General features: G+C 41.1%; 1 protein-coding gene across 1 annotated transcript in view; it reads right to left on the bottom strand.

Annotated features, from left to right (window-relative positions):
- Window positions 1-12,318, bottom strand: part of GOLIM4 (golgi integral membrane protein 4) — an 88,913-nt gene that overhangs the window by 23,711 nt on the left and 52,884 nt on the right. Inside the window, 5 exon segments of the mRNA XM_014588507.1 lie at window positions 40-198; window positions 4,157-4,240; window positions 4,731-4,813; window positions 9,230-9,380; window positions 10,853-10,906. Coding sequence (XP_014443993.1) covers window positions 40-198; window positions 4,157-4,240; window positions 4,731-4,813; window positions 9,230-9,380; window positions 10,853-10,906 — 531 coding nt within the window.

Below are 12,318 nucleotides of genomic sequence, written 5' to 3'. Positions count from 1 at the left end.
AAGAGACCTAACCACAGATTACGTGTCCATGCCTCTTACCTCCTGCGGCCCCCGGGTTGGTCTCTCCCTTGCCGGGCTGTCACCTTGTAGAGAATGTGCGGCCTGGGTCACATTTTGCGGCTCTGCCTGGTCAGGTTTTCGAAAGCTTGGAATCCTATTCAGAGTATCTTTCAGTTGTTTATATTCTGCCACCTGAGTCTGCATGGAAATTGCACAATTGGATGGAAATTGCACAATTTGAGGAGGGAAGAAGATATCATTCAGAGATAGGCATTTGGGTTCACTGGAACACTAGACCAAAACACTGTACCTAAATACCCATTAGGAAAAATAGGCAGAGTGTTCCCATGCAATAGCTAGTCTTAACTGGACATGCGTGACCATTTTTGAGCGCATGCAAAGTAGAATTAGAGCTAAAGGAAACAGAAAAAAAATATCTAAAACAGATGTTAGTTTCTCATGCTACATTAAATGAAGTCCAAACTTTTGCAAATAATTTTGGAGGCAATGTTTCATCACATTAAAAAAAAGTATTAAAAAATTTGCACAATTATGTAAAAAAACAATTGCAGGTATCTTTTTTACCAATATGGCCTGAAAAATGGTTATTGGTTGAAAGAATCCTAGGTTTTGTTACAATAAACTATTCTGGCCTAAAATGGCCCCTGCACTCCCACACCAGACCCCTCTGGATAACCCGAAATTGTACCTGTTAGGCTGTTTTATAAAATCTATGTGTCTTTGTGCTGGTTACTAGGTTATAGCCAATCACGCTAGTCACATTTCAGTCGGTCACAGAAAGCCCACCTTTCGGCCTATCCATGCAGCCTACCTTCTACCTGTAACCAATGATCTCTCTACTTCACTCCCTCACCTAACATGTTTGTAGGTACCTTCTCTCTTCACGGCACATGTCGCTTTCCCGTTCCGCCCACATATACTCCCCGTGAACCACGTGGCTAGCCGTGGTCTCTCGGAAACCACTTTCCGGGAGGCTTCCCGATTTAAATCGCCTGCTCTTTGTTTAAACAAACTCTGTTAAATTTTGGTTTGTCTAAGTTTGTTTTTAACAGCTTAAAATGCATACATTTAATATATATATATATATAAATATAAATATATAAAAATGTAAATGTTTTTGCATATATTTATTTATCTTTGTATTTTTAAATTTTTGAAATTTTCCCTTGAGCCACCATTTCCCCTCCATTTGTACTTAATAGAGTCCCTGATTGGCCACAGCCCTTCCAACCGTGTTCTGATTTCTGTAAGCAGTGACATACATGAGGCGAGGCTGATGTTTCAGTCCTCAGTCCTGACATGCCATTTTCATCTGAAGTGACAAAGGTACGAATGCAGGTACATGGCCCGCACGGGGCTAAGAGTGTACGCGTGTGCATATGTGGTAGGGTGTGTGTGTGACTGTGTAATATTTTTACTACAAGGAGCTAGCAAGGCATGAAAAGATCAATAACCTTAACTAAGAAAATCAACAGACACTGCGTATACTTAGGTGATCACACACACCGACAGTGTTGGAAATGCGGTGTGTAAAAACGTACTCACAGAAACACATAAGAAGAACACAGACATCATTTTCTAAACAAGCTTCCTTGGTATGCAGGGCATAGCAGCGAGGGCTGGAATCGGCTGGGTGCCCCCACCCCTGCTGTGGTCTTCCACCCTGGGGAGGAGGTGCCTTTTGTCTCTGTATTTTACAGAAAGGTGAAGTCTGCTTGCCAAATGTACCCCAAGGGAATGCCTTTTCATGCTGTATGTAAAGGTGTACCATGTGGCTGGCAGTCCCCTCCCCCTTATCTCAAAAATCTATCAGGACATTTACAAACCAACCTGGAGGTCAGAGAAAGAACAAATGACAGAGTGAACCTTTTACTATTTTAAGATATACATAGAGAAATACACAGCAATCAATTCTAGCCATTTTCTTTCTCCTCCTAGAGATACAGCCTTTGAAGGCAGTGAGGCTGAGGTTCTCAAATATCAGTGCATTAAGGACCATCACTTAAAATGCAGGCCCCTAGGTTCCTGCTCTAGAAATGATAATTCAGTAGGTCTGGGGTAAAACCCAGGTATCTGTGATGCAAGGAACTCTTGAAAGGTCTTGCTTATGTGTGACTTTGATGTCAAGATGACTTGAACTTCAGGCTTGGCTCTGGTCCCTGATCTTGGGCCAACTTCTTTACTTCCCCTTTGGCCTCAGCGGATTTGGGGGATAAAAGCAGACAATGGCACACCACTCACTAATAAGGGTTAAATAAAATCCTCAGATAGATTATCGAGATAAGACAAAGGGGCCACTGCTAGTCACATGGCACACCTTGGTACAGCATGAAAAGGCGTTCCCTTGGGGCACATCACGTTGTCAAGACAGTCTCTCCTACGATGATTTACATGAAAACCGTCCAAGCCTGAGATGAGGCATTCATTTTCTGAGAAACTTTGGGGAAAGTTTTAAATTGGTGTAATGGAATGAACGTTTGCATCCTTCCAAAATTCCTATGTTAAAATCCTAACCCCCTATGTGATGGTATTGTGGGTAGGGCCTTTCAAAGGCAATTCACAAGGGTGAAGCCTTCAGGAATGGAATTGGCACCTGCATGAACGGGACTCTGGAGAGCTCTGCCATGTGGAACACAAGGAGTCTGTAGTCTGGGACCTGGGAAAGGCCGTTGCCAGAACCCGACTGTACTTACTGGCCTGGGACTTCCACCCTGCCAAACTGGGAAGGATACATTTCTGCTGTTTATAAGGCATCCAGTCTACGGTATTTTGTGGCTGCAATTAGAAACTAAGAATATGACTCTAATGAAATACTGTACCCTGTACCCTATTACGGGGGGAGCAGGACAAACTTGGGCATACCCTCCCCCAAAAAAGAAATTTAAAGAAACAGAAAACTACAAAGAGATTCAATAAAAGTAATTTTTTTCTATCACTAAACCCTCTCCGTAATACTGCCAATGTGCTTACTGCAGAATCTAGTTACCAAACAAACATTATTACTGATCTTTTTATGGATTTTCAAATGATGGTTTAGGCAGATACTGTGGTCATTATAGCACACAAGAGCATTCAAATCAGTTTGTCACATTTTACAGTATAAAGAGCAGCCCTATATAAAACAAAAAGAGCAAACACTTTATGAAGAAGATTTAGAATGATATAATCTTTTCTAGAGTCAATTTAATTTATTCACACATAAAAAAATCACCACGCAGCCACAGTTCAGTATAGAGACACCCAGTTAATGACCATCTTGAAAAGGGGTCCCACCACTGCAGGCCCTGCAGCTTCTGAGATGAATCAGAGCTCAGTGTATCAATTCTTTGCAATAATTTTATAAGACAAACAAATTACACATGGTCTCCTGATGAGCATAGATAGTGACTTTTCCTTTTCTCAGCTTTATTCCAATGAAAAGAAAAATGAAAACCTAGCTGAGTGACTAAGCTACTCATTCCTGTTTTTGTTTGTTTGTTTGTTTCTACTAGAAAGCTGACACTACCTGGTATAGTATCACTTTAAAAAGTTCACCAAAACTTGTATTTGTTCACTTCTTCATTCAGCAAAAATATACTGAGGGTCTGCCTTGTGCCAAGGGCTGCTCTGGGCTTTGAACAAATGGAACTTAGGACTCTTGTTTTTCCCTCTCTATTGACACTTCTTCTTTTCTGTAATCTGACCAACAACACCAAAGCCTAGTCCCAAAACGAGTGTGTGGAGGCTGAAATGCTGGGGGCGAACAAGGAACAGAAGAAATGTCTCACGATAATTTATTTTAGTAGCTAGCATCATAAATTCCTGTAAGTCCTACACCAAGAGTCAACATAGATTAGACAGGTGCAAAAAACCTTACATATTAGATTAAGTCTATGATTCAAGCACATTGCACGTAGGAACTGGCAGGGATAGAACTGGTCATATACACAACACGACCAGTCCATGGAATAATCAGAAGTTTATTTAATATTCTCTTGATTGAGTTTTTGAAAGCATGCACGGACCTCAGAATTAGGATAGCTCAGTGCTAATGAATTCACTGCAGAGTAACTTGTCAGAGACTACATGCATAAAGAAACTCAGAAACGTTAAGCAGACTTGAAAGAGAACCAGTGGAGGCTGCTACCCTTCTAACCTGTGCAGCAGCTAGTGCACTCCTGTGGTCTTCCAGAGTCACTACAAGTTGCTCATGCTCGGAGAGTAAGTTCTTATGTTGTTGCTACATAAAACAGAATTTAACATTTTAAGATAACGGCTTCTCGGGCTGACAGTGGTGTGACCACTCAAACGTTCCACGTGTGTCTACTTGTTTGTTCTTGCAGCCGCATTTTTTTAAGTTTAAGAATTAACCTAAGAGAAGACTATGATTTATAATTTATCTGGTATTCCAACATCTAAACTGTGGTACCCAAGTTATCAACCATTTATAATGAAATCAAAACCAAAGGAACACATCTTCTATTATTAATAAACTGTTGTAAATAAAAAGCTCAGTAAAAATGCAACCATCTAGCCAAAGCCTCATCTCAGTATTGATGAACATGTTTAGATTTTTCAGACAGTTTTTTGGCTTAAGATGTTGACTTGGGTAGGCTCTGGCTTAGGCACAGCCCACAATAACAGGCTAGATCTGTCAAGCAGGTCACTTAGGGAATGACTTTTCAGGTCACTCTACAAAGTAGAGCAAGCCAGGGCTCCGTTTCATGTACCTTGACATCTTGAAGCTGCGTGTGGATGTCTTGGTGTGCTTTCCTCAGTTGTCTATTCTCTTCTCTCAGATTGTACACAGTTTCTATTTTAGAAAAAGAAAAAAAAATCACACATAAAGCCCTGAAATGTCCAGGCTTTCTATTCTATTATTTTCGCATCTAAAGCCTCATGTAACTTACTTTAGGAATTTCTTTTGAACTTTGACAGCATATATTCCAAATCAACTGAAATAATATCAAATTTGGGTGTAGCAGGTATTCAACTGAACATTCCAATATAACCTGGTTCAGTAGCTTAAACATTTTTAAAAAGAATTATTTATTTAATTTTATTTATTCTTATTATTTTTTAATTTGATGAAAGAGAGAGAGGGAGAGAGAGAAAGTGAGAAAGCAAACTGCCAGGTCCAGGACTTAAGCCACAGTTGGACATGTGGGAGTCCAACACCTCAACCACCATATCACTTGCTGGCCCCCAGTAGCTGAAACATTGTCAAACAAGCTACCCATTGCAAATGAAAAGCGAAGATTATTAATTACTCAGGAGTAATTAATGGAATATTCTATTAACAAGCAACCCTAAGGGATAAAATGTAATGAGCAGGAGTGACTTCACATTGGAGTCGCTTTGCAAACCAAAAAATAAAGTATCACAAAGTACAGACCCTATTTCTCATAGCATGGATAATTTTCAGTCTCCAAAAGCTATTCCAATTATAAAAGCAACTCAAGATGTAAGAGAGAGACAGAAATCTCCCTTCTCTTGAAAATTTCCGAGTATCTTCATCTCTCCTACCCTGGCGTTCATGATCGATCTAGAGTGTATCTCCAGGAGCTGCAGCCAGTTCTTTTCAGAGTTACAGCTGTAAGATTATAGCAGTCAGAGTGAAGTTCTAAAATATCCCATCATAAGTCCTAATGTTCAGGGAACAGTCCCATAATGAAAAGTTCTAGACCCATCTCTATTTTGTTGGAATTTTCTCACATCCAATGTATCTGGACCTTAGACATTAAGACTGGGCAGCTGTTAAGCCAGATCCAACCCCCACACACATTTGTCATGCCCCTGCCATGTTGTCCTATACAGTGACTTCCACATTCCAACAGCTGTGGTCATTTAAAACTCAAGAATCTGGTTTGACAAAATCTGATCACTGGGCCAATTCTCATGCAATGACACTCCAAGTTGAGTTGTGATGGAATGACAATATAATTTACTTTCCAACGGGAAATACTTTGGAGAGTGAGCAGTGTTATTAAGAATTTTGTTGGGGCTGTAGGTGTAAACCTGGGCTTTGCAGGGCCAACTGTCCCTAAACGACAGTCACTTGCTGCAGAAAAGGCCTTGACACACTTGACACAGAAGGGAAATGTTGGCCACCGTCTCTCATCCTATTTCCTGGCATCTTTCACTTTCCCACAGTCTCTGGAGGTTGGGTTCATGACTGGGGTTGAAGGAGAAGTGCAAAATGGGACCAGTGGTTGAGGTGTCCACCTGCATGTACTAATGGGTTTTCTCAAAGTTCCAAACAGAACACTAATGACCATCTCTAAGGACCTTAATATGTCATTGGTTGGATGGGGCTGTAGACTAACACACACACACACACACAAGTGCGCACACACATGTACACACAAAATAGTCAAACTTTGCTGACTTTTAAGGGAATCTCAGATGATAACCTGAATGGCAGTAGTTCCTATGCCTTTGCTGTGTTACCTCAAGTAAATGATTTAACTTGTTAGTAGGCTTTGATTTCTTTACTTGTTAAATGAGGCTCAACCCACTGTCTACCTCTACAGGTTGTTGTGAGGATTAAATAGACAATCCACATGAAGAGTTTCACCCAGTACTGACACGTGGTGGACATCTTCTACGTGTCAACTATTATAATGATGATAATGAAGAATAATTATCTAAGCTCACATGCTATTAGCATTCTTTCCTAGGAGTTCTAAATGCTTTCTTTGTATCACAGACTACTTAGACTACACATGTTTGTTAGCCACTATTGACCTATATTGATCACAAAATGCTTCAACTTACTGTCCTAGGTTTCAGTCAAGAAGCAAAACCCAACAAAAGTGCTGATGTTAAAATTGCTTTTTAAAAGCAATGGGCAGGGACGAGGGTGGGGTACCAGCAGTTGGTGTAATGGCTATGTCACTGGACTGACTCCCATGTAGTCGACCGTGGTTTGAGTCCTGGACCCGGTGGCTTAAACTCACGCTGGGTGCATGCATGCATTCCCAAGATCCCGAGTGAAGAATGGAGGAAAAGGGATTGCGACGTGGCCATCCCCCGGGGAGTGATTTCTCGCGTTTTGTCTCTCTATCACTCTCTGTCTTTTTGGCAAGTGCACGCACCCTATAACCTCTCCAAAATAAATAAATAAAAAAAAACTTCTCCAAAAATAAATAAATAAATAAAAAGCAATGGCCAGGGGCTAGCAGGTGGCATGGTAGTTAAGGCACTAGGCTCCCATATGGCCAACTGTGGTTTGAATCCCAGACACGGCAGCTTGAAACTCATGCTGGGTGTGTGTGTGTGCATACCCAAAATCTTGAGAGGAGAATGGAAGAGAAGAAATTGTAGCATGGCCATCCCCCCTGGGGGATGATTTTTCACTTTCTCTCTGTCTCTCTGGTGAGTACACATGCCCTACAACAAAAATCTCTCTTAAAAAAAATAATAATGCAAAAGCAATTGTTACACTCTGTTGTCAATCAGGTCTCTGAAAATTTTCTTCTACAAACTGGTACTTTGTACCAGAAAAATACTCTTGGTCTTTCTTTTCCTCTCCTAAGGCATTGGTAGATTCTATTTCTGATAACAAGAGTCTTAGAACTTACTGTATTTCCTCTCTTGTCTGGAAGTTCATACCAGGTAATGAGATTTGAATTATCTTAGTACTTGGAGTTCACTGATGTGTGTCTTTCTATTTTCCATGGTTCTGGTTTCTTACTTCTATGTAAATCTGTGGAATTTTTACTATACTGGGATTTTTTTTTTCTTTTTGGTAAGGTGAAAATAAAGTAGACATAAAAAAACCCTGCCTTTTAGGACTACTGCTAAAATTAAATGTACTAAATTATATAAGGTGCTTAAAGTATGCCAGGCACAAATCAGACACCTAAAACATGTTAGTTCCATTCCTTAATGAACCTACTTATTATCAGTATAATTTAATGTATTCACTCAGCTTGGCAAATGCAGAACACCGGACTCAATAAGCCAAATGTGTCTTCACTCTGCACACAAAGGCGTGGCTTCCCCAGGCACAGCCAAAGTACCTGACTGGCATCCTCTGCCTCCCTCTTCCTTTATCCTTGGTGAGGACGTCTGGTGTTCAATCTCCCTTTCTGTTCTGTTGTCACCTACAGTCCATCACTGCCTCCACGTCTCCAGCCAGCCAAGGCCCCTCACAGCCACATCTCTGTATCATTTACCAGCTCCTGGCCCTACTCTACCAAGATCACAGTACCCCTCCGTAGAATTGCCTCCATGACCACTGCACCCCTGTGTGCCTTTTCGTTGCCCCAAAAATAGCACAGAGAGGTCCTAAGTACCCATCGCCCCACTTTTCTCTGTAACACCTCATATAAAAGTGGGGCACTACCAAAATAGGAAACTGTTGGACATAATACAATTACCAAGATTACTGACCTTGTCCACATTTCACCGCTGTTTCCCCTGTCCATGTACCATGTGTCTTATATAACCAATTCTCTTGTTTTAAACTTATTTAGCGTCTAAATATTTCACTGTGGAATGCACTGGTCTCCTTTTCTAGAGCTCACATGTATTCAGACACATGACATATCTTGTCTTGAATTACTGTGAAAATACACAACACTGATTTTCATGACAGCTAATGCACCATGTACGAGTAATTACTCTAGATGCTTGACATAAGATATTTAACCCTCATACCAACCCTACAGGGTTGACCCTTCTCATGATCATCCCAATTTTACCAGTAAGGACAATGAAGCTTGTGGTGATAATACAACTCACCCATGGTCACATAACCAACAATTAAGAAGCCAAGATTCCCCCTAGGTGGCCTGCCTCTAGCACTTGAGCTTTTCCTAGCCACTATGAACAATCAGTAGCAGTCTTTCTGCCCCTTGGAGAGATGTCTAGAAATGTGAGGAGTAATTTGTGATCATAGCAACCACTGAGGAGTGTTGAAGACTTTTACTGGGTAGGGCTCAGAGATGCTCAATGTCTTGCAATGCACATAAGAGAACTGTCTTGTCCAACAGAACCTGGTGCCCCATTGAGACACAACAGATACACCACATATTCTTCTCTAAACAAACCAAGCGATAAAGAGAAACGTGAAATATTTCAAAAAAGCAAATGGTTGATCTAGAACTACATGTGAGTATAAATCAGTCACCACATGAAAACAACCGAACAAGTCTAGTGTTCTACCGAAACATACATAAAGGTACTAATTTTCCCATAAAATAGCTAATTAGACTTAGAATACCTTTTAACTTGGAAAGTTCTTGTTCTTTTTCTTGCTGAAGCTGCAGATATTTCTGCTTATGGTCATTGAAGGTCCTACTGAAGTCTTCTCCTTGTTTGCGATGTTCTTCTTCCAAGTCACTGTGCTGCTTCTTCAGTTCCTCGTGTTGACTCTGCAAAAACGGATAGGTGAGCAGAGTGACACACCATCGCGGTTACGAACGGCTGACTTCTTATACAAACACTTGCTTTTACAAGAAAGTGGGTATTCATGAGTGAGGAGGCGTCCTTGTCCTCCGCTTGCTTTTCATTAGTGCGCTCCCCTGCATTCCTCCTCCAGTTCAAATGAAGAGCTCAGGATATGAGCCAAGAATACTTGTCCCCTTCATTTTTCACATCAATGAAAACGAAAGAATTTAACAGAAGTTCCTCTTTTCGATCTGATGTTTGCTCAGCAAGTCATCAGATTTCTTTTCTTTGGTTTTCACCCTTCCTGGTAATCCAGTTTAGAGAGATAAAGGTGGGACTGAACAAAAACAATCTCTTTTCTCCTTGGGGAAGTAGTGAACTAACTGTTTAAGGAACTCATTTCTGATTATAATTCTGCACCGTGATCACAGCAGAGATGCGCTATACAGTCCCCAGAAGTTTACTGTGAAAGTAGATTCTGCTTTAAACCATTTACTGCACCCTTCATAGTAGAGATGGTCCTGGTTTCCATTCAAGTAGTTGTCCCAGTGACATTAGGGGACAGAAAGCCACCTCTACACAGAAAGCAAAGGGCCTGGCAGGTGCGGGTCGTGGTGCCATTCTCCCGCTGTGCAGAATGGCGTGCAGTTCGGCTCTTCAGCCTGACAGAAACAATGACCCTCTCTTTCTCATTATTTTGGGCACCTCCTGACATTCAGTGAATTTTGCCCAAGGACCCAGGAAGGAGAATCTTAGATAATAATGACTTATGTTCTTATGTAAAAGACACTTAGTAAATATCAGTAACTCTAAAGGATGTAAATAGTATCACAGTCTTCAGCCTGTCTAAAATCAAAGAAAATGTCTAAGAAAAACTACTGTGATAAATTAAATTAAAACCTTCAGGATGAAGAGAAGAATAAAATTAAAAATTAGGTACCCCTAGAGTCTGATATATAAGAAAACGTGTAATGTATTAAATACATTCTTTGTAATCAGATGGCAAATATGATGGGGCAATACAACATATATGTAATTTTAAGTCAAATATATTTTAATATGCCAACTTATAATACAAATCAACTTTTTATAAGCTTGTTGTAATTACTTTTGGGACCAGCAGTTAGTATAATGGCTATGTCGCTGGATTCCTATATAGCCAGCCGCAGTTTAAGTCCCGGACCCGGTGGCTTAAACTCATGCTGGGCGCGTGTGCGTGCGTGCCCAAGATCCCGAGAGAATAGAGGAAAAGGGATTGTGGCGTGGTCATCCCCCCTGGGAGGGTGATTTCTCGCTTTCTGTCTCTCTGTCTTTAGGGCAAGCTCATGTGTCCTATCGCAAAAACCTCTCAAAAAAAAAAAAAAACCTTTCTGTAATTACTTTAAAGACCATTAATCATTTCAAATATTGGTTAATCCTTTCTTTTATTTGTGAAGAAGAACTTTAAGTTACTCACTTTCAGCATCTGATGTTGGACGTTCAATGCGCTGTATCTGCTGCTGGAATCTTGCTGTGAAGTAAAAAGTCAACACACAGGTGACAGATATGTTCTCTTGCTAAACACAACATAACGCTCTCAATAAAACAATTTTCCTTGTGTAAACGACAAGAGTTTCTGTACATGAATCAGGGTGTCTCTGAAAGGAAGTTTTAACATTCCTCTAAATTGGCTAGATTGTGGGAATCATAAAGCAGGATGTGGAATTATAAAGTGGTAATATGAGAGGATCTCGGAGATTATGTCATTCCACTTCTCACGTTCAGAGGAACTGAGGCCAGGGCCAGACGGTGGAGCAGTGGTACAATGTGACGCCCTGTGAGGGAATCCCACCTGAGGAGGTTTCTGGTTCAAGTCTGTAGACCACCCTGCGTATGTGAGACATACACTTAGCCATGACCTGGGGTTGACGGCTGGCTGGGGGTAGAATGTGGCCAGGGACTCTTGCAGGAAATAAATAAATTTTAAAAATTAAAAAAAGAAGAAGAACTGAGGCCCAGACACACAGAGTCTCCACACATGATTAATTTATTATGCTGGACGCTGGCGGAAGGTGAAGAGGGGCTGAACCACCTGGGAAAGGGGGAGAGAGAGACAGGTACCCCCAGTGGGGTCCTTGTACCCCAATACCCCCCAGCCACAGCCAGCCTGGATCACAGATCCATACAGTGTATGCAGAGACCTCCAGACCGTAACCTGCCACCGTCCCTCATGGGTCCTCCCTCAGAATGCTGTGTGACCACCGCACCATTGCTGGCTCTGAAAATATTGTTAAGGTCCAAATTAGCTGGGAGAAAGTACATCTTTCTCTTGCTCCAAGAAAAATCCATAAACAAACTGAATGAAATGTCAGTATTTGGGGATATTAATACTGAAACATTCTCTTGACAAGCTGATGGCGTAATGGCTATGTCACTGAACTCTCATGTAGACTACCGTGGTTTGAGTCCCAGACCTGGTGGCTTAAACTCAACGCTGGGCGCGTGTGCGCGCGTGCTGAAGATCCCAAGAAAAGAATGGAGGAGAAGGGATTGAGGCCGGGCCATCCCCCTCTGATTTCTTGCTTTCTGTCTCTCTGTCTCTCTTGATCTTTCTGGCGAGCACACATGCCCTATAGCAAAAAGCTCTCCAAAAACAAAAACAAAAACAACAAAACTGAAACATTCTTTGAGCTTGGGAGAGCCCATCACCTTTCCACATTTACTTGCTTTCAAAAGCTCAGACCCAAACTGTGTGCACTTCATTATATGTCTTAGAATACTGCGTCGTTGGAAAAGTCATTTTTGTATAGAAAAACATAGAAAAATATGCATGACTTTTCAGACAACCAGCATAATTTTCCTATCAATTAAAATAATAAAGCAGTAAAATAAAGTGATAAGGCAAAAGCGCAGTTCATCCTAGAAGTTGCATAAATAAGAAGA

Source organism: Tupaia chinensis, unplaced genomic scaffold, assembly GCF_000334495.1.
Source record: "Tupaia chinensis unplaced genomic scaffold, TupChi_1.0 Scaffold000281_1, whole genome shotgun sequence".
NCBI classification, from domain to species: domain Eukaryota; kingdom Metazoa; phylum Chordata; class Mammalia; order Scandentia; family Tupaiidae; genus Tupaia; species Tupaia belangeri.
This window is presented reverse-complemented; position numbering and strand designations above follow the sequence as displayed.